Below are 23,533 nucleotides of genomic sequence, written 5' to 3' on the forward strand. Positions count from 1 at the left end.
ATTGCATTTAATATAGACTGCAAACTCACAACTCTTTTGTCTGGCATGACAAATTTAAATATGCTAATTAGATTATACTGTTAAATACCTTAATTCTGAATGACCTATATTAAAGGTGCTACAGAGGATGTTTTCGACAACTGAGAAACCAAAGACTGTTAGTGAGTTTTTGAAATAAGCGCATGCGTAAGAACAACCCCCCTCTTCACAGCTCATTTCGAGGGAACGCCTCCCAAAACTCGTGCACGAGTATTGGAACACGAGTGTTTGTTTACCACCGGCATTCGCTGTGTCGTGTTAGTGGATTCATTATGTCGGACTCACCGCAGGTAACTCATAATCTGCAGTTGTTACTCCTGACAAAAACATTGCATGCGGCGCCTGTGGAAAGTTACTGGAGCGCGCACGTCTCTCACAAGGAATGTCACGGCAGTGATTGACAAGCCAGAGGGCCAATCGTTTACACGATGATCGCGTAAACGATTGGCTGATGTTTTTAAGGCCCTACCTCGTGCACAGATGATGTATATTAATATTATTCCTTTCAGTGCACCTAATAAATAGTCTTTTATCAGTTAGTAAAGACAGTTTCAAGTAATATTGCAAACATGTATAAAACAAAACATCCTCTGTAGCACCTTTAAGTAAACTACCTCTTGTGTTGCTCTAAAGCTGTTATGGTGATATACTGCATCATAGGATCTATTCAAAATGGTTTTTGTACTGAATGTGTTTAAAGATGCCGTTTGGTGATAAACAGGAGATGAGCTGGTACTCCTACATCGTCACTTCATCAGTTCATGACACTCTCCACCTCTCACCACAGCTGTCAGGCAGCAGTGGAGGTTCTCTGAGTCACAGCGCTAATGTTAATTGGGTTGCAAACGTGCAATCTTCTAGAGCAGTAGATCTCAACCTTTTTGACTCCAAGGCCCCCCCATTGTTCAACACAATATTCCCCCCATATTGGCTAAGATATTTTCTCTGGCATTTATGCTGTAATTATGATTGTTTTAAAACTTATTAACAGAAAATGGGGGTGTTGATACATCAACTCTTTTCCTGTCATTTTTGACACAATGCTTCCCCACCACTGATGGAATTTTCTGGCAATTTATGTTTTCACTTCTATACGGTAGGGGATTCAACAGAATACAAGCATTGCTTATGCACATGTAAAATAACACAATAATCAAATGTTAAACAGCATTTAAATCAAAACTGCCTGTCGTTACCGAAGGAAATGTCGACCCTGAAAGAGGTATAGGACTGTGCAAGCTTTGGGGGTGTTGATGGAAGCGATCTCCTCCATCCATGTTTTGATCATTATTCTAGACAAAGTCTTTGACAAAAATGCAATTTTCTCAGCTTTTTGTTCAAAATGTTGCTTTTTATGAAACTTACACATATTCAAAGTGTTGATAAAAAATAAAATGTTTTTGTTTGTTTAAAAGCAGAGGCTCTGTTCTTTCTTTTGATATACTGCAAGTTCAGATCTTCATACTGCAAAATATTCTGGGGCCATGAAAGTTTTGTGAAAATGATCAAAAATGCTGCCGCTGGCTGGCAACTTTTTAAAAAACACTGGCAGAGAAAGAGTTAAATGAATTAAATGGGGATTTTACAAAATTCAATATTCTGATTTTCAATAAAATTAGTAGTTATTATGTGTGTTGTTTTTAGCATTTTGATTCAATTTTAATTAATGTTTTTAATTAATAATTTTGTGCCATACTTGTTCCTAGTGAAAAAAAATACTAAAATGTATTTGACATTTATTTGTGCTAAGTATACTACAAAAACCTTTACATATTTATGTGCTAAATAAAAATACCCTGCAATTGTACTTTTGGTATACTAAACTGGTAAACTTAAGGTACGCTAAATTGGGACAACTAATTTTGCACTTTAATTGTGTGGAAGTAGTGCTGAGGTCCAACTAAAGATATATTTGATTGTGCTAAAGTGGAACTATTGCAAGTATACTTAAGGTACACTTTAAATATCTTGCATTTAAAGACTGATATTATACAAAGATCATACAATCCTTATTAATAGTGATATTAAAACACTTTTTAGGCATAATATTAAGAAATGTGCATTGTGCAATAAAAAAATACTCCAAATAAAGTTTAATTATAATTTTATATATTTATATATAAGTGATATGTCAATAAATATCATTTGAAGTATACTTAGTATGAAATAAATGTATTTTAAATGTATTTTGGTATAGTTTTAGTGTACCTACTAAGTGAAAAGAATGACTGAAACTATATATGAAACTATAAATTATGCATGCATTATTTTCATTTAAAAATGCCTTATTTAATATTATTATTATTATATTATTTAAATGATAATAAAACAGCACTGCTTGTAGGAAGAATAAGCGCAGAGCGTCTTACCTTTCTGTCTGCTGAAGCTTTGGAGTAACAAGGGCAGATCAGCCTCTTTCTCTGTGGTTGAACTCACAATACTGCTTGTGCTTTTACTCTCCTTCTCCTGACTGGAGTGCTGCTCCGGAGTCACTGTAGACGTTCCCATTACTGCAGGCCTGGGTTTGGTGGACCAGCTGTCCTCTGGTTGCGGCTTGGGCTTCTCAACAGGCACTTCTTTCTCCTTTTCCTTCTCTTTTTCTTTCTCTGTTTCTCTCAGGGTGCTGGCTGGAGGGTCGGTGAAGGGAGAGGCCGAGGCGGCGGAGGTTGTGATGGGCTTCGAGGATGTGATGCCTGTGGTCACGGGAGAAGATGTTTCAGGAGGTTTTGGGGCAGAATATTCCTGCTCCCTCTTGGGACTTTCTTCAGAAGCTGATTCGATTAGCAGGTCGCTGTCGAGCTCCGCCTCCCTTTCCTCTCTTAACAGACTGTAAAGTGGCGGGTTGCTGGACTGACCAAAGCCCATCTTGGTACCCCCAGATAGCTCAAATGGGTTACTAGCACTGACCTTGTTGGTTTGTGGCTTGTCAAATGGGTTACTAGCTTTATCAGTGGCAGATGTATAGTTGGTCTCCTCAAATGGGTTGCTTGCTTGACTGAATTCGCCTTTTGCAGGCGGGGTCTTGGATGTCAAGTCGTGTATCGGTGAATCGGAATCTTCAGCCACTTGCTCAATTTCTGAATCTCCAGACTCATCTCCACTTTCATGAAGGTCTTGGTCCCATGGGGATGAGGGTTTGGCTGAACTCTTGATGTCCTGGGCTGCAGGAAGATTGGGCTGAGAGCTGATGCTGCTTGAATCTTGGGTGGAGCTCACAGACTTCATTCCTGCTGGCTGGAACAGCACATCAGATGGAGACTCTCGACCTGAAAAAGAGTATTGAGGAAAGTAACAGAATGTAATCTATCCAAACCATCCAATCTCTAGATCTGTCTATCCATCAATCTACAGGGCTCTACGCTAACATTTCTCTTTAGGAGTACTTGTGCTCCTAATGGAAAAAAATTAGGAGCAAAGTCAAAAATTTAGGAGAACTTTCTAAACAATAACATACATTAACTTCCCCATTACAGGGCGATATTTTCCCCTTTAAATTGATTTCCAGGGGCATTTTTACCATTATAAGAGCATTTGTTTCTAAATGTATTAAATGTATGCATCATATTTCATCAATTTCTTAAATTAAAATAGAAATGTTAAACAATAAATTCAGTTTGATTCAGAACAATAACACCCAATGAGACTGTTACCCATTTAAAAGAATTCATCAAAAAAGCCATCTTTGCACTGCAGAAGTGGCACAGAAGCTCCATCTGAAGTGGTTTTATTTAAACACATTTACATAGACTGCTTCATGCAGCTATTGGTAAATATAATTTTTTAAATTTAGAAATTGTAAAAAATTAAACTTTAAAAGTGGGATATTTAAGTAAAAACAGTGTTTCATTCATTCAGTCCTTCAAAAGGCACATTCATTTAAAATCACCGTTGCTTGGAGATGCCCAACAATTCTGGTGTGGCTTTGTTTGAAACTATTTTCATCAAATAGAGTTCACTTAATATCAACTTGTTTATTGGACTTCAATAAGATCAGTAAGTACCACATTTGCAATCATGCCAATACTCGGAGAAAGAGCTGCGATAGATGGTGTTACTGGTGTTCAGCAGCAACACCGGTTATATCACTTGTTACCCACCGTGACCGCGGCACCGCCCCCAACGTCGTTTAGATTTTTTTATAGTAATAATAATCAATTAGTTCAGTTAGAGATTAGACACTACAGTTAAAACGGAACACGTCTGCTAAATTCAGTGAGCCGAACGAGAGTGGCAGCACAGATCAGCAGCAGGAGTCAGATTTCACCTCACTTCACCCATTTCGCCTAACTTTTCTGAATGAAGAAGACGAAGGATGAAGATTTGATTGCAAAGCGAAATGTAAATGTGAAAAAGTATGCGCACGGGCATTCATAACGGTGTTTTTTTTTTTTTTTGGAGCCATTTTTGCCCCAAGCCCCCGTTAATTTCCGACCTTGCTTATGATAATCCAAATGTAGTATTTCCAGTTAATTTGTCTGAAACATCTGCAGCATGAGACGGTCTGATAAGTGCGTCATACCCATTTCATACAATCTTTGAATTGTAGTCCTTTGCGTACGTCTTTTGCACTTGCTCTGCTGACTGAAGCAAAGTCTTTGAATGAAGGTATGAAAAGCAGCCGATTGCAGTATGAAACATTACTGCTGTTCAGTGTAGATGCATTTTGGGAGTTGTGCTTTTTATTCTGATTGTATTATAGATCTGTTTATGAGAATCGATCGGATCACTCACACCAGTGCGCCTAAATATTTTTTCACAGTTATTTTTAGTCGCAAATGCAACTGAATTGATTGCATTGTATAGAGCCCTGATCTATCTATCATACTCTTCATAACTATGTCTGATGAAGGCCTTGACAATTGTCGAAACATTATTTGTTTTAAAGGTAGGGTAGGCAATTTTTTTCATAAACACGTTTTGTTATTTTGGTTAAAACTTTCTTCACATCCTGATAGCAATCAATAACAGAAGTGGTCTAAACATTAAAGAGTTAGTTCACCCAAAAATGAAAATTCTGTCATTTATTACTTACCCTCATGTCGTTTCACACCCGTAAGACCTTCGTTAATCTTCGGAACACAAATTAAGATATTTTAGTTGAAATCCGATGGCTCCGTGAGGCCTCCATAGGGAGCATTGTCATTTCCTCTGTCAAGATCCATAAAGGTACCAAAAACATATTTAAATCAGTTCATGTGAGTACAGTGGCTCAATATTAATATTATAAAGCGACGAGAACATTTTTGGTGCGGCAAAAAAACAAAATAACGACTTATTTAGTGATGACCGATTTCAAAACACTGCTTCAGAAAGCATCGGAGCATAAATGAATCAGTGTATCAAATCATGAATCGGATCGCGGGTCAAACCGCCAAACTGCTGAAATCACATGACTTTGGCGCTCCGAACAGCAGATTCGACACACAGATTCACAATGCTCCGATGCTTTTTGAAGCATTGTTTTAAAATCGGCCATCACTAAATAAGTCGTTATTTTGTTTTTTTGCCGCACCAAAAGTATTCTCGTCGCTTTATAATATTAACATTGAGCCACTGTACTCACATGAACTGATTTAAATATGTTTTTAGTACCTTTATGGATCTTGACAGAGGAAGTGACATTGCTCCCTATGGAGGCCTCACGGAGCCATCGGATTTCAACTAAAATATCTTAATTTGTATTCCGAAGATCAAAAAAGGTCTTACGGGTGTGAAACGACATGAGGGTAAGTAATAAATGACAGAATTTTCATTTTTGGGTGAACTAACCCTTTAAAACATGTACATATATCTTCTGTGGAAGTCTCAAGACCAAAAAATGTTTGTCCAGTCGGTCCAAATGCAATGATACAATGTCCTACCTTCCTGTCAACATATGTATTTACATTTACATTTATGCATTTAGCAGACATATTTCCATACCTCAGCGCACCCTGCTCGTGCAGACATCACACGTCATCGGCGCGTTCCGTAAGGCTGTGCAGAGTTCTGGAGAGAGTCACAGAGCACCGCAAACTAACAGCAGCTGCCCTTTACAATTCCTTCTGAACCAAAACAACAAACCTATGTTGCGTTCACGCCATGTCGTAACCGTAATTACAAGATGGCAACCCATGAGGTTCTACCCGGAGCTGTTCACGTGCTCAGACTTGGATTTATGCGTTTCTCTGGCAACACTATCAACGCCGAAATTAACCTGTAGCAGTCAGGTGGTACAAGTCGGAGCTCTGTAAGTTGTTTACGTTTATTATTATTGTAACGTTATGTGCTTTGAGACATGAGGTAATTTAACGCCGTCTCTCGTGACGCTTTGCAGAATTTGCTCTGGCTGTGCGTGACCTGCGCGTTCATGTGTTTGAAGGAGGTGAAGGAAGGGTGGGATCTAATGCTTCCAAAGCTAGCTTGCTATTGCTAGCCTCTCCGAAATTGCCTACCCTACCTTTAAACCTTTTCTTTAGTTAGGATAAACTTTTGATTTTTGGTTGCACCTCTTCAGCTGGTTGAGGATCTCTATTTGACCTTTTTTTTTGTATACTTTCCATAACTACCTTTCAATCCAAACTACCTTAAAAATAGACTTGACTTAACTTTGCTTTTCAAGTCAAAAATTAGTTACATGAATTCAGTTAATTCTGTATCCTGTTTGCTACCCCTATTTAAATTCACTTTAAATACCAAAATGGATTTGTAATATAAAGAGTATTCTGAATGGTGTACAACCCTGGTGCATGAAGCAGGTGCATCACAATTAGGAGGGATCTACCTGTAGGGGAATGATTAGGGGAGTGGTTAGCGGACGAGGCTGCGCTGTCATCCTCTGGTTCTGACAGTGTTACAGTGGGAAGACCCTGCTGACCGAAACTGAGCACGCTCTCTCTCTCAGACATTCCCCCTTGTGGAGACACTCTCACTGGCTGGGTCGTCGCAGTGTGGGACTCTGTTGTCACGGTGATCTTTACAGGACTGGCACTCTGTGGCGTTTCCATCCTACGGTACGATCGGTAATCTGCCATCTCTTCGTCCGAAGGATCCTCCACGTACGGAAACGCGTGCTGCCCGCCGGCTGATCCCTGACTGTTCTTCACCTCTGTATCTTCAGATCCAAGAGGGCTCTTCTCCAAATAGCGACCCAGATCGAAGGGGTCATGGCTGGATTCCTTACTTTCTTTTTCTTGAATCTTAGGCTTGAAGTCCTGGATGTCATCTTCGTCTTCATCATCTTCATCTTCGTCATCTCCATAGCCAGACATTGGAGGCTGCTGCTTGTTTTTGACATTGCCCACACTACCAAAATCACAGAGATCGTCCCCCATGTCCATGTAGCTGTAATGGTCAGTCTTGTGTGAGCCCTGCAGGGTCGTCTGATGGTCTGAGGGGTCACCTGGGGTCATGCCGATTCCAGAGTCGGTTCCAGTGGGAGCAGGTGGAGAACGGTTGCCCTCAGAGGAGAAGAGAGAGGCACCATCATTAAACGGATTGGAGGAGGATTTTGAGGACAGAAGAGAGGTGTACAGATCACCCTCCCCTGGCGATGACTTCATAAACATGTCAGACAGAGAGTCACCTAGAGAAAGAGAGACAACATATGTTATTAGAAATGGAAATCGATAACTGGACTCAAATGTTTTTTGAATGTTTGTTTCCAAGATTGTGTGCATTTTTCTGCTTGATAAACACAAAACACCATACTAAAATACTAAGTGTTTGGAGACTTAAAGGATGTTTGTTCATATGATAATGTGCATTCAAAGATATAAATTCAGAAATTCAGTTTGTTGTAGTAAACACCTATTCAGACCCAAAATACTTTCCAGGGAAAAATAATATGACCATGCTTTAGTTCCTTTCTAAATGCAGCCATAAATGATAATCAATGAAAAAAAAAATTACCATCATAAATCATTCATCCTATGATTTACATGGTTTAAAGATAATATTGAAAATAAAAGTTAGAATTATGCCACCATGCTTCGTTTTAAATTAATACTTTTTGTCAAAAAGCAAAAATATATGGGATTTTCAATCTAGTAATCCTTTGCCATTTGGGTGGGACAAAATGACAAAAGAATTTGCATTAATTCTGTAGAATTCACTAAACGCTTTCATACATAAGTATGTTAGAAAAGCACTTCGTATAACACTTAAAGGTATAGTTCACCTCAAAAATAAAATTCTCTCATCATTTACTCACCCTCAAGTTGTTCCAAACCTGTATGAATTTGTTCCTTCCGCTAAGCACTTCAAAATATCTTCTTTTGTGTTCAGTGGAAGGAACAAATTCATACAGGTTTGGAACAAATTGAGGGTGAGTAAATGATGACAGAATTTTATTTTTAAGGGTGAACTATCCCTTTAAAGGACATTGACACATAAAGCCCCTTATAGTTTTGCCTATACACGCAGTGGACTCCCTGCACAGCCACCAAGTGCAGGGGTCAGAGGTCAGATTTCCTACATTTAGATATGTTGACACTCATGAAGTTTTAGAGTATATTTGTGCACTAAAAATTAGAAACAAATAAGAAAAGAGATCTGAAAAAGAATCTACGCAGAGTCAACATGATAGTCGATTCTTTTTCCAGAAGTGCTGTAAATCTGATTCCCAGTTGACTGAGAGAAAGAGCAGATAGGAAGTTTGAACATGTAGTGACATTCAGACTGGTTGGGCACTGTGAGCCCTCTGAGACACAGCTGGAAACATCTGCTCTTTCTCTGTGAAATCAGTCTAGTCTTAAGAGGATTAATGAAAGCTGACAACGAACCCTGTGACTGTTACATCTACAATAACAAGTACACACTTCTATTACACGCCCATCACCCTGCTCTAAAATTACAGTAGGAAATAAGATCATAATGGACCAACGGCAGACTGCAGTTTGAAGAAAGAAATGATGGGATTTCAAAACCTAGCAAGCTTGCTGTCTACAGCCTATATTACATGAAAGATTTGAATGAAAATGAGAAATGTTGTCTGTCTTGGCAATGAACCCAAATAAATAAGTTGAAGTGCTAAAATTATTAAAGCTAAAACTAATTTATTTATATATAAAAAATAAAGCTTATTAGAAATTTTCCAGTATAGAAGAGTACATTTATTTTCAACATTTCTCTTGCTTCATCTGCCAGTTTTGATAGATTTTTTTTACACTGAATTTGTCACAGTGCTTTATGGAATTGCCTTCTCCATTTTTGTTTGTGTGCTTAATGTTTTAATATCAGACAAATTGACAATGTGTGTGTCTTGCCAACACATAATAAACAGAATGAGATAAATGGAGGACGCTCTCTCTCTTTTAACAGATTGCAAGACCGCCCGTTTTTCAGCAGCCTTGATCTTGGAATTCATTTTAGCCACAGACGTTTCAAAATTCTTCAATACAGAGTTTTAAGCAACAGACCAATACAACCACAACCTATCTTTCAAAGTGGAAAAGTACTTTGACAAAGATACTTTTTTTTTTTACGGGTGTGGCTGAATTCAGTATAGCAAAATCTACTATTTCAGCCATGTCTCTACGTGTAGAGAATTCAGCCAGTGACTCATGCTGTGTCCCAATTTGCCTACTTATACTACGCCCTAAAAGTATGTACCTTTTTTTTTTTTTATAAAAAGTACATACTTTTGAGTGTGTAGCAGAAGAGTAGACAAGCTTTGAGATATATTATCACTCCATAAAATTGCATCTTTAATGGATGCTCTGTCATAGTTACATGTCACAGTAAACTGGCCTGTCAAGCATCTTCTCACAGTTAACATCCTCCACATTTAATTTAATTTCCTACCATATTGGAGAGAAACGTGGCATGTTAATCTGCCAGTCTTGGGTCTTTCAGGCGGAGGCTCTCCTCATATTTTTGCATAATGATGAATTTAAAAATGAATGGCCAAACAGATCCTTATAAAAGTATACACTGTTGCAGATAAAATACAACACTGATAACATCAAAAAAATATTTTGTTATTAGGTTAAATGTTGATTATTAGTCACTCAAATCCCTTTATCGACATTTCTACTTAATTGTGGGTCGTGTACATCCGCTATATTTGTAGTTTTTAACACTTAACACTGCTAAATAGGATGTTTTGTTTTGTACATTTTTGCAATATTACATGAAACTGTCTTTACTAACTGATAAAAGACTATTTATTAGGTGCACTGGAAGGAATAATATTAATATACATCATCTGTGCATGAGGTAGGGCCTTAAAAACATCAGCCAATCGTTTACGCGATTGGCCCTCTGGCTTGTCAATCACTGCCATGACGTTCCTTGTGAGAGACGTGCGCGGCTGCGCGCTCCAGTAACTTTCCACACTCTACAGGCGCCTCATACAATGTTTTTGTCAGGAGACAGGAGTAACAACTGCAGATTATGAGTTACCTGCGGTGAGTCCGACATAATGAATCCAAAAAACACGACACAGCGAATGCCGGTGGTAAACACTCGTGTTCCAATACTCGTGCACGAGTTTTGGGAGGCGTTCACTTGACAAAAACTCACTAACAGTATTTGGTTTCTCACTCGACAAAAAGATCCTCTTTAGCACCTTTAAGTGCGTGCACGGATCCACACTTCGAAAATCTACCGGAAATAGTAAACCATCCAGGGACTTTTGGCATACTCTTTTCAACTATTTGGGACACACTTATTGTAATCTCACATACTGTTTAGGAGAGATAGTATGCACATTGGAAAGCAGGGTCAATTATGTCATTTGCAATGCTTGCTGGGAGTAGGCCACTGCTGAGCTCTTTTGGCAGGACTTGCATTTCCATGGTAACAGTGACTACTCTGATTGGTGGAGGATCATGGATAGTGTAGTTCTTTACTGGCAGTGAAAGGGACATTTCACCCATAAACCATTTACTCAACCTCATGTCACTCCAACTCTGTACAACTTTCTTTCTTCTGTGAATAGAAGATATTGTAAAAAAAACCAAAAAAAAACAAAAACAAGTCTCTAGTTGTCGATACAAAGAACATAATCAGGGTCCAATGTTGTTTGGACTAATTTTGTGTTCAGTAGAATAAATAAAGTCATACAGGCTTGGATTTGGAATGACATGAAGGCAAGTTAATAACAGAATTTATAACATTAATAAAAATTTGTTTAAATTAATCTGAAATCACATTGACTTTTGTGCCACCATTTAACAACCTCAAAATTCTAGGTAGGTCTGTCTTGAACGGTTTATACAATCAATTTCTCGATGAAGACCCCTAGTGTTGCGCTCTTTTCGAGTGGTCTTTGTATGCTGCTGACTGCCTTTGGCTGAAAGTGACATAAGGAATGTTCTTTTCACATTCACCCTGCACTGTTTGTTGATCTCGCTCGGCCTCTCTCTTATGCCCGAGTGACTTTGTGAATGCAGACAGACAGTACGCTCCAGCATTCCTCCTCGTCTAGGCCTTTCCTCTCAGTGTATTAGACAGGCAGACAGAGAGAGAGACAACTAGGGGAGAGAGACAGTCAGAAGTGGATTACGGTGGACATATTGACACGTGTGAGTGATGTTACTGATGGTACAATCAGAGATATGGGATTTCTGTTGTGTTGAGCTGCTCACCATGTGGACAGATCTTTTTACAGCTCTTTTAAAGAGCTGTAAGCTCCTTGACTTGGCTACTGTAAAAAGACTGAGCTATGTCTTGCTCTCACTCAGCCTATAAATAGACCTCCCTCTGTTTGTTTAAAAAGGGAGAATGCTAAAGACTGAGCCAACTACAGCCCAAACCAACATGAAAGACAGGAAGAGAGAGAGAGAGGGGGGGGGGGGGGGGGGGGGGGAAGGAGGGAAGAAACAAGAACCTCACCATAGCCAGAGTGTGAAAGAGGGATAGAGAGAGAGAAAGAGTCTTTGTGTGAGTGCATTTGAATGCCTTTAAGAGAATATGCGTAATTGGGCTCGAGTCCATGAGAGGAGGAAAGACCTTGTGTGCATTTTCCCAGCTAACAGGCAACATTCTTTGGCTAACATTCTGGCAAGGTTCTCATAAAGTTATGAACAAACATTATTCCAGGAACATTAATAAATATTTAGTTATCTAGACGTAATAATGTTCTCAAAACTTGAATTTGTATTTGTACATCGTTCATGAAACATTTTAGTTGAACGTTCATCTATTGTAAATATTACTTCATTTTCAACATTCAAAAAGTAATGTTTACATAATGTTTGTAAAATAATAAAATGGAATGTTTCTTTAATGTTTTTGCTAACCTAAAAAATGATGTTTTAAACATTCTGAGACCATTCAGAAATAATGTTTCTTATGTAACTTAGTGGGAACGTTATCAAAATGTTCTTAGAATATATTTTTGTTAGCTGGGCTTGTGTAAGCGTGGGTGTATGTGTGTGTATAAAAGCCAACCATGCAGTGTACGGGGGGAGCTGAGGGATTTCAGGCCCCGGCTCATGAATATTTGAGCATGTGAGAGAGACTGTGCATGGGCGTATGTGTGTGTATGTGTGCATGCCCAGTTTCCCTATAGCTAATAATAGCACTCTGAGCCATAATGGCAGCTCATTCAGACTCTTAATGGACCGAGGAGCACCTGCAGAAGCAGAAACTGACAATTAGCAAGAATGAAAAAGCAGTGAAAAGCTCTGATGGTTTTCTATGAAAGTTTAAAGCATGTGTGAGTGTGTGTTTCACCTTATGTATTTTGCATGATATGTGCGTGATAGGCTGTAGTCACATGTCTTCGCTCTGAGAAGGTTTCTATAGATACGTTGCTACTTTATCTGTCACATTGATCCACAGAAACACTAAAAGCACATTAAATGCTGCAGCATGAGGTACAATTAAAGTAGCACTAAGAGTGCCTGGATGTCTATCTCCGAACCTGCAATCATGTACACTTCCTTCTTGATCAGGTTTTATGTTTTATTGTTGTCCAGTATCAAATCCACGTCATTGCCTGAGGTTTAGGTATCAGGCTTTAAGACAGCAGACCGTCTTTTCTTAATGAACTCACTGTCATTATTTGTTAGAGTCAGTGAGGATTTCGTTTTAGCAGCTCAGAAAAAAAGAGAGAAAACTCTGGTTTTTCAATGCAGGATAATACTTTCTCCATCAAATGTTGTTCAAACAGCTACATCAGAGCTGCTTCAAAGGTTGAAGCAACATCATGTTTAAGCCTATAATACAATCTTTGCCCTACATGTGTCCATAAATGTCAACATCCTGAACAAAACTGTAGCCAGAACTAGCCTTTCCTCTGTGTTATAATCATGGCATACTCAAGAAAACTCTAATATATTCTCGAACATCTCTAATATACTCATCTCTAAAATAGTTAAAGGTAGGAATGTGCCTGAAGCTGAATACTGTCAAAGCCACGTGAAGGCAAGCCAGAAAAAAGTGTAATGCCTTCTAACGCTGTGGAACGTATTAAAAAACACTTCACTATACTGATTAAACTGCTTTTGTGAGGAAATAGCTCACCATTTAATGAATCAACAGCCTGTCCCTAATCTTCAACATGTTTTACGCTAAATACTTTTGTTGGTAAATATATGTAGTTTTTACTATGATAAAAATGTTTTTTATAAGAGAAGGCAGAGTAGGGAACAGGTAGGACTCAACAGGTACGGTATTAACACCAGCAAATGTGTGGTAAAAATTTGAATAAATAAATGTATGGGTTACGCTTTGGGTTATTGAAATCACTTTTGAATGCGAGCTTGCTTTTTAATTTCGCTTTCCAATTCGTGATAACGCATACTCTGTGAAGGGACCGGCACCACACATTTTACAAGATAAGATATTTATCAATCACGCTCAGGGTCTGTTGCGCACCACTTCCTCTGCCATCGTCCTGTCAGTCATCTCAACTTACTCTCTTCACATGATAAGTGAAATCTGATGTACTGTAATGTCCCTTTAGTGGCTCTGTAGAATGCGGGATTCATTTTCCATGCCTTTCCGAATTTGGATTTAGGCTTCGGGCATATCCCTAGTTTAAAGTCCCCCTGAAATCAAAATTTAAGTTTTTTAGCTTTTAGTATAAATATATTAGCCTTAAGGTTATGAATAAGCTGGTGTGTTCCAAAACAATGACAAAATTCGCATTTAAGAATTCAAAACTTACAGTCTCTCACTTCCGCTAAAATGGACCGCGGATTTTCCTGACATCACATCGCACTTCAGCTTCTTATCAAATCTTCTGTCCAATCAAGTGCTCTCTAGAATCTGAAGTCCCGCCCCCTCCTACACTATCAAAAGACACTTAAACTGAGGCTGAAATCGGTCATTTGTTCACACATTTACTAGTGAATGGCAAATAGTGCAATATATAGAGAATAGTGAACGATTCAGACAGTGTAAATATACTTTCTTTTGACGCGAATGAAGTCCGTTTTCGCGTTAGTATAACGTGAACCGCCACAGCGCGAGCACAGTCTGATCTGGTCCAGAGACACGAGAGCACAGAGAGGATCATATCAGTGAGTCGCCTCAGACCATGAAAGGTATCGGACCCATTTAAAGGGTTAGTTCACCCAAAAATGAAAATTCTGTCATTTATTACTCACCCTCATGTCGTTCCACACCCGTAAGACCTTCATTAATCTTCGGAACACAAATTAAGATATTTTAGTTGAAATCCGATGGCTCAGTGAGGCCTTCATAGGGAGCAATGACATTTCCTCTCTCAAGATCCATAAAGGTACTAAAAACATATTTAAATCAGTTCATGTGAGTACAGTGGTTCAATATTAATATTATAAAGCGACTAGAATATTTTTGGTGCGCCAAAAAAAACTAAAATAACGACTTATTTAGTGATGGCCGATTTCAAAACACTGCTTCAGGAAGCTTCAGAGCGTTATGAATCAGTGTATCGAATCATGATTCGGATCGTGTGTCAAACCGCCAAACGGCTGAAATCACGTGACTTTGGCACTCCGAACAGGTGATTCGACACTCTGATTCATAACGCTCCGATGCTTCCTGAAGCAGTGTTTTGAAATCGGCCATCACTAAATAAATCATTATTTTGTTTTTATTTGGCGCACCAAAAATATTCTCGTCGCTCTATAATATAAATATTGAACCACTGTACTCACATGAACTGATTTAAATATGTTTTTAGTACCTTTATGGATCTTGAGAGAGGAAATGTCATTGCTCCCTATGAAGGCCTCACGGAGCCATTGGATTTCAACTAAAATATCTTAATTTGTGTTCCGAAGATTAACGAAGGTCTTACGGTTGTGGAACGGCATGAGGGTGAGTAATAAATGACAGAATTTTCATTTTTGGGTGAACTAACTCTTTAAATTCTGCACAGAATGCTATATTTTAAAGTCATATAGAGGAGATTAGGAGGATAAACGGTTAGATATTAAAAGGAAACAGAGGTTTTACTGAGTTTAACAGCTCTGGCCGAGTTGTGATATTAACAAAATGCTTTTAGCTATTTTAAAAAATGGGCAGGGATGTTTGATATATCGCCCTGTCTTCAGTTGCATTAGCATTTATGCATTGCAGTTGCAGTTGTGCATTAGCACTGGCCAGTATGATAGTCATGTTAGACTTTTATGCAACCTTTTGTTACCGATGTCTTTCAAGAAATGTGCAGTTCAAATGAATTTATTTAGCAGGCAAAAGTGTCCAATAACCGGGACAAAATGAGTAGGGTAGAGTGAGGGAAAACGCCCCCCTTTAAGGACTGTGTAATTTTTTCCTAGTTTTCAGTGACAATGACATAAATTATATACCTAGAATGAAAAATGTCAAGAGTGTTCATGTTATTAGATTTTTAACAAAAATTAAATTTGTACCAAGGGGGTGTTTTCCCCCACAGGTGGGGTAAAATGCCCCTACTATGACAAAGCAATTAGCTTAAAAACTGCTTAAAATACAAGCAGTTTTGCTTAAAACTAAAAAGACAAGCCAGTTAACAGTAGATAAATATGAATATTATTAATGAAACATGCTGAAAATCATTATAATAGCCTATTTGAAAAATATTGTTAGCCGATGCTAAATGGCTAGCTGATGCTAACTTGAGGTATTTTTGGCTGGTCATGTGATCTCAACATGGTGGCCCCTCAGGCCCGAGGTAGTGTTCCATGTAAAATAGATTAGGCTACTGATGTTACTGGAGTCGTCATTTGACTGGATATCATTTTCAAGCAGCCTGCTACTCAATTCTTCCTCTGTACGGAAAAAAATACTAAGTGCACTATAAGGTCAGACTCAACAACCAGACATAACTCACCAGACTACTGAATAAAATACTAATCAATTGAATGCAAATGTGTTTTTAAAGTTTGATGTACATCAGCAGGTATGACAACACACTCTCATGTTAATTCAAAGCTAACTATTTTATCTTTATGCTAATTAGTTTGAATTCTCACAATTTAATTTGTACATTATCTGCTTATGCCTGAACAGGTTAGATTTAAGGGTGGACCTTCATTCTTACCTTTTTCTCCCCTAAAAATTGCTTCAGTACAAATTACATTGTACTAACTCATTAGAAACCACCAGCTTGTAAAATAGTAACATTTTCTCATGAGATCAGACAGTGTTGTCAATATTGAGATAAAGTTTTCATAGTCCTGCTGTGCTAGAGGTCTATTAGAGGGGCGGACAAAGCCCAATCACTGAGCCATACCCTGTGTTTTAGACAGGCTGAGGAGAAAGAGAGCTGTGAGACACGATGAACACAAAGACAAAGAAATGATGATGATTACATTATTGTGGCTTTATGAACACGCATAATCATTCTAGGAGTTCTGTCATCATCGTTGCGTAATTATAAAAACCATTAGAGAGCAGCATAAGAATGTTTTTGTTTGTTTTATTGTGTGTCGTTTGTTTGATCGTGTTGTTTGAACTAGCACGGTTGCCTAGAGCACACTGCGCGTTTGTGTATGCAGAGACATCCAGGCGCTGTCACACCCATGGCCTGGTCTGTCTCTCTTCATCTCCAATTCATCATCATCGTCGTCGGCTTCTTCTGCTTCTTTTCTTTTATCCCCGGCACTACAAAATACGGCTGTCGCCGCTAAAACACACAAAGCGAAATTAGACAAAGCCCAAATTTACCTGTAGATGCAGTTTCCATGGCAACGCCGCTTCCTTCAAAGGGATGGAATTGTTGCTTGGGCGCGTGCAAATCGTCCCGCATCTCGTCGAAACGGGGCCCTGCGCTCCCAAACATCCCGTTCTTCTCCTCATCCTCCTCGAACCATTTCCCATCCAAACCCGGCCCCTCGCTCGAATTGGCGGACATGCTTGCAAGTAATCGCGCGCAGAGAGTTTGTTCCGAAGCGAGAACGATTCCGTGAGATGGCAGAAGGAACTGAAAGATGTGACGCTTAATATGGCCGATCCTGACCGATGCTTCCCGTCTCGCAGCAGCGGAGCCAGTGGGCTTGATGTGTTTGGTTCAGTGTCTCGGAGCTGACGTCACTGTATCTGTGCGGCTCGCGGTTGGCACGGATTTAGGACGGAGAGCGAGAGCGACATTCCGGTTAGAGGACAGTCCGTGTGCGCGCGCCTCCACACCAAGGGCGTGGTTCATGATACATCACAGTACACATAATACTCACCCAACATTTAAGCCTTTTAAATGGACGTCAACGGAAATGAGATACATTCATAAAATGAACGATGAAAAATACATTAATAAACACGACTTTTTCCTGGTTACTGAAATTAGCTCATTTATAGCTTATTATTTAAATATTAGACATTTAAATATTTATATGAGCAATGTATTTGTTTATTTAGCATTAAATCGGACAAAATTGGTTGAGTTTGGATTAATTCTAGGAAGACATCCTGAACAGACTTTTCGAAAAAATTTGGCTCCCTTTTATTTCTTTTCTTCAGAATTGTGATGGTTAGTTTGTCTTTTATTTCTATATAAATATATGGTTCTGAGGGTTTGGGGTGGGAGAGATGTCTTCTGTTTTTTGTTGTTGTTTTTGGTGGGTAGGGGGTTGGGAATTAGGCCTACCAAAGACTGTGTCTAATACCATTAGGATGTTATTTATTTATTTTCTTTCTTTATTATATAGAAATGTACGTTTTTTCATAAGTAATTTTAAAAAGTGTAATTACAAAGTATTTAATTTAGTGAAATTCCAAATAAAAATTTAAACACGGATTAATTCTATCAATTCTATCTAATACCACGTGAAGCGTCGCATTTAAACCTCGTTCCAAAAGTGCACATAGCCCTGCAACGCTTTCTCATTTACTCACCCTCAAGTTGTTCCAAATCTGTATAAATGTCTTTGTTCTGTTGAACACAAAGGCAGATATTTTGAAGAAAGTTTGTAACCAGGCCACTTTGGGGCACCACTGACTTCCATAGTAGGAAAAAAACTACAGTGGTGCCCCAAAAACATTCTACAAAATATCTTCCTTTGTGTTCAACAGAACAAAGAAAATTATACAGATTTTGAACCACTTGAGGGTGAGTAAATGACGATAGAATTTTCATTTTTGGGTGAACTATCCCTTTAAGTTGGCTAAAACAGAAGTGAGCGGGTTGTGCCGTGATCCGGTGTTTTAGCACCGTCTACTGGAGAACAGCAACACATTCCAACAGTGCTTCCTTAGCACCGGCGAGCCACGCTTCCTTAGCAACAGCCTGATGTAAACATTGCGGCGACCAAAATAAAAAGGAAAATCACTAACTTAAAAGTGCGGCTCGATACTGGAGAGTTGATATGTTCTCACTGTTAAAAGGTATGTTTACAATTGACAGGCATCATGCTGCTGTTAAACTTTATGTTGGAAAGAGAGCTAACAGATCTGTTGGATTTGTAGTTCTAAATCATGGAGTGTGAAGGAATTTGACTTTGGTCATCTCACTGTCTGGACTATACAGCCGGACATACACAAACAGGTGAGGATTTTCTAGTAGCCTATAAGCATTTATACAATTATTAAAAAAATAAAAATAAGAATGTGTATTTTTGTGTGAGATTTTGTGCGAGAATTTTTATTTTAATATATAAGTAAAAGTTTTTGCAGCATTGTAGGAGTTTGAATCTGTATCAACTTCACACTCTTCTGATAGAAATGCAGATTCATTTTATTATACTGTTTAGTACAAACCCGATTCCAAAAAAATTTGGGACACTGTACAAATTGTGAATAAAAAAAGGAATGCAATAATTTACGAATCTCATAAACTTATATTTTATTCACAACAGAATATAGATAACATATCAAATGTTGAAAGTGAGACATTTTGAAATGTCATACCAAATATTGGCTCATTTTGGATTTCATGAGAGCTACACATTCCAAAAAAGTTGGGACAGGTAGCAATAAGAGGCCGGAAAAGTTAAATGTACATATAAGGAACAGCTGGAGGATCAATTTGCAATTTATTAGGTCAATTGGCAACATGATTGGGTATAAAAAGAGCCTCTCAGAGTGGCAGTGTCTCTCAGAAGTCAAGATGGGCAAAGGATCACCAATTCCCCCAATGCTGCGGCGAAAAATAGTGGAGCAATATCAGAAAGGAGTTTCTCAGAGAAAAATTGCAACAAGTTTGAAGTTATCATCATCTACAGTGCATAATATCATCCAAAGATTCAGAGAATCTGGAACAATCTCTGTGCGTAAGGGTCAAGGCCAGAAAACCATACTGGATGCCCGTGATCTTCGGGCCCTTAGACGGCACTGCATCACATACAGGAATGCTACTGTAATGGAAATCACAACATGGGCTCAGGAATACTTCCAGAAAACATTGTCGGTGAACACAATCCACCGTGCCATTCGCCGTTGCTGGCTAAAACTCTATAGGTCAAAAAAGAAGCCATATCTAAACATGATCCAGAAGCGCAGGTGTTTTCTCTGGGCCAAGGCTCATTTAAAATGGACTGTGGCAAAGTGGAAAACTGTTCTGCGGTCAGACAAATCAAAATTTGAAGTTCGTTTTGGAAAACTGGGACACCATGTCATCCGAACTAAAGAGGACAAGGTCAACCCAAGTTGTTATCAGCGCTCAGTTCAGAAGCCTGCATCTCTGATGGTATGGGGTTGCATGAGTGTGTGTGGCATGGGCAGCTTACACATCTGGAAAGGCACCATCAATGCTGAAAGGTATATCCAAGTTCTAGAACAACATATTCTCCCATCCAGACGTCGTCTCTTTCAGGGAAGACCTTGCATTTTCCAACATGACAATGCGACAATGCCAGACCACATACTGCATCAATTACAACATCATGGCTGCATAGAAGAAGGATTCGGGTACTGAAATGGCCAGCTTGCAGTCCAGATCTTTCACCCATAGAAAACATTTGGCACATCATAAAGAGGAAGATGCGACAAAGAAGACCTAAGACAGTTGAGCAACTAGAAGCCTGTATTAGACAAGAATGGGACAACATTCCTATTCCTAAACTTGAGCATCTTGTCTCCTCAGTCCCCAGACGTTTGCAGACTGTTATAAAAAGAAGAGGGGATGCCACACAGTGGTAAACAAGGCCTTGTCCCAACTTTTTTGAGATGTGTTGATGCCATGAAATTTAAAACCAACTTATTTTTCCCTTAAAATTATACATTTTCTCAGTTTAAACATTTGATATGTCATCTATGTTGTATTCTGAATAAAATATTGAAATTTGAAACTTCCACATCATTACATTCTGTTTTTATTCACAATTTGTACAGTGTCCCAACTTTTTTGGAATCAGGTTTGTAAATACAGTACAATTTTGGTAATGTTCAGTAAAGAATTAGTGACTACATTTTTAATAGTTTACATTTGTTGAATGAAAAATACTGTTTTTAAGGAGATCATGACACAGAATGAAAAGCTGGGTCTAACTGCAGATGAAGAAATTATAAAAGAGCTGGTGAGTTTTTGTGTGATGCTTCATTTACTTGAGTTTTGTAGGTTGTCTAAAGTTTGATTAATGAACATTAGCTTCTTCAACTATAGGAACATCATGTGCAATTTGCTCTCAAGGTTTTGTTTTCTAATCAAAGCCAGATGTGCTGGTCATTGCTGAGGTTTCTCTGGTTTGTGCTCTGTTCATTCCCTCAGTGTGTGTCTAATGGACTCTGCTATGAGAAGGTGTGTCAGGAGGGGAGTGTTGAAACGGTTCTGGAGATGTTTTTCTCTGGGTTCCCATGCATGGTGGGACTTTCTCTCTTCCCCAGACTGTCCAGACTCACTATTGTAGGCCAAAGCATCAGCTCAATCCAGGGCCTGGAGTATTGTCCACTCCTCAGAGAATTATGGGTAGTGGAGTGCAAACTTAATGTAAGTTAATGAAAAGATTTGGCATATTGTAATATTTCTGGAAATGTTTTATTTATCTAGTTTATCTAGTTTATTTTATATAATTCTAGCTTATTTTAACCTATTTGTTATTGTTTGTGTGTGTTGTAGGAGATTTCAGGCCTACATAACTGTGTGCATCTGCAGAAGTTATTTCTGTATGACAACAACATCCAGCAGATCTCAAATCTAGAGATGTTGGTCGACCTTCGCGTTCTGTGGCTTAATAAGAACCAAATCTCTGACATACAGGTAGCCTATGTTTATGTCTGGACATACTGTAAATAGAATTTCAAAGTGTAATATTTGTGTTTTTCACCACTGTATTACAGGGACTGAATTCACTTGTAAACCTTGAGGAGTTGAATCTTGCTGATAATGCTATTGAGACTCTTGGTAGGTCCACTGTACAACCCCAATTACAGTTGCAATAAAATTAAGAATCTGTGATTTGTTCATTCTCTTTAACCTTTTTATTTTACTGACAAAAGTACAAAGAAAATAATTTAAATGTTTTCACTGGACAAATGAATTGTATTTTGTAAATATAAATATATTTTGATTTTGATGGCTGCAACACACTCCAAAAAAGTTGGGACATGTGTTTACCACTGTGTCACATCACCTTTCCTTTTAATTACACTTTTTAAATGTTTGGGAATTGAGGATACTAATTGCAGTTTTGCAATTGAATTTTTGCGCAATCTTGCCTGATACAATACAGCTGCTCAACAGTCCGTGGTCATCGCTGTCTGATTCTCCTTTTCATGATGGGCCAAATATTTTCAATAGTAGACAGATCTGGACTGCAGTCAAGTACATCCCTTCTATGGTGTAGAAGCACATGCTTCTTTTGTAGCACATGCAGAATCAGAATTGTCTTGCTTCCCAGGAAGGATGTCATCTTGATGGCAGTATATGTCTCTGTTCAATCCCAGTATACGCCTCCACATCAATGGTACCTTCACACGTATGCAAGTCACCCATGACAGATGTTTGCTTTTGCACCTGTCGCTGATGAAAGTCTGGATGGTCCCTTTCGTCTTTGGCATTGGGAACTCATTTTTGAGGGCTTGAAGGTCACGCGCATTCAACAGAGGTTTCCTGCCTTGCCTGAGATTTCTCTGCTTTCCCTGAATCTTTTCACAATATTATGTATGGTAGATGGTGAAATACCTAAATACTTTGCAATCTTGCATTGAGAAATGTAATTTTTTAATTGTTTGTCAATTCTCTCATGAAATTTGGCACAAAGTGGTGAGCCATGACACATCTTTGCTGGCAAAGACTGAGCTTTTGGTGGATGCTCCTTTTAAACCCAATCACTACTCTCACCTAATGCCAATTCACAGTTTAACTTGGATATTCTATAATCTTTTTACTTTTATTTAGCCTCTGTCCCAACTTTTGTGGAGTGTATTGCAGCAATCAAAATCAAAATTTGTTTATATTTACAAAATACAATTCATTTGGCCAGTGAAAACATTGGATTTTTTTTCATTTGTTGGTTAAATAAAGGTAATTAAGAAATTGTACAAAATGTCCCAAATTTTCTGGATTTGGGGTTGTAAAACACCACATTTTGGCAATTTTAGTACTATAATTGTAGAATGCACATAGATATTCAAAATCTTTTGCTGAATACTCTAAAATTTAAAATGTTTATTTCTGAGGTCATAGCCTGGATCCCAACATCAATCTTCAAAATCTAAACCTCTCAGGGAACAAAATCAGTTCCTTCAAGGTATGAGAAATATAACATTATTCAACCTGCCATTTTAATGAACTGTATCAAAATCAATAGTATTTGCTAACCTATGCTACTCATGCAACCTTACTATTATTGCTCATACTTACATTTTTAATTCTTAATCCTTTAAATCCTTAACCTTAAAGGTGAGGTCACATGTTCCATTGCTTGGCGAAATTTTGTATTCAATTCAATACGAATAAGATCGAGGGCAAAAAAGTTCCCCTTCTAGATTTCACTCATGTTCAGATTCCCCACGAAGATTCGCCATGCTGACCAACAGAAAGCTGCTTGGTTTGAAAGTGATATACATGTGTGAGCTGCGCTTTATACATCACTATGCCATTGACAAAAAGACAATAGACCTTTTTTTGATGAAATCTCATTAATTTGGCCACACAATAAAGGGTCATGAAATCCCGTTTCAGCACCAGTTAGTTCTCACCACAGTTTAAAAAAAAATGCTT

At 38.4% G+C, this 23,533-nt stretch overlaps 2 protein-coding genes across 4 annotated transcripts in view; one reads left to right on the forward strand and one right to left on the reverse strand.

Annotated features, from left to right (window-relative positions):
* rtn1a (reticulon 1a) overlaps positions 1-17,581 on the reverse strand; it is a 34,897-nt gene extending 17,316 nt beyond the window's left edge. Inside the window, exons 1-3 of one of the 2 annotated variants that reach the window (XM_048205278.1) lie at positions 17,107-17,581; positions 6,803-7,603; positions 2,409-3,305 (exon numbers count right to left, since the gene is read on the reverse strand). In XM_048205278.1, the coding sequence (XP_048061235.1) occupies positions 2,409-3,305; positions 6,803-7,603; positions 17,107-17,293 (1,885 nt within the window). In that variant the 5' untranslated portion in view covers positions 17,294-17,581. The remainder of the gene's footprint in view (positions 1-2,408; positions 3,306-6,802; positions 7,604-17,106) is intronic. The other variant, XM_048205279.1, reaches the window with a different exon arrangement.
* A 933-nt stretch (positions 17,582-18,514) lies between these two features.
* Positions 18,515-23,533, forward strand: part of lrrc9 (leucine rich repeat containing 9) — a 31,574-nt gene continuing 26,555 nt past the window's right edge. The window contains exons 1-7 of one of the 2 annotated variants that reach the window (XM_048205274.1): positions 18,515-18,759; positions 18,841-18,919; positions 20,826-20,888; positions 21,080-21,298; positions 21,428-21,568; positions 21,649-21,712; positions 22,990-23,060. In XM_048205274.1, coding sequence (XP_048061231.1) covers positions 20,832-20,888; positions 21,080-21,298; positions 21,428-21,568; positions 21,649-21,712; positions 22,990-23,060 — 552 coding nt within the window. In that variant the 5' untranslated portion in view covers positions 18,515-18,759; positions 18,841-18,919; positions 20,826-20,831. The remainder of the gene's footprint in view (positions 18,760-18,840; positions 18,920-20,825; positions 20,889-21,079; positions 21,299-21,427; positions 21,569-21,648; positions 21,713-22,989; positions 23,061-23,533) is intronic. The other variant, XM_048205273.1, reaches the window with a different exon arrangement.

This window comes from Megalobrama amblycephala, linkage group LG10 (assembly GCF_018812025.1).
Source record: "Megalobrama amblycephala isolate DHTTF-2021 linkage group LG10, ASM1881202v1, whole genome shotgun sequence".
Classification (NCBI taxonomy): Eukaryota; Metazoa; Chordata; class Actinopteri; order Cypriniformes; family Xenocyprididae; genus Megalobrama; species Megalobrama amblycephala.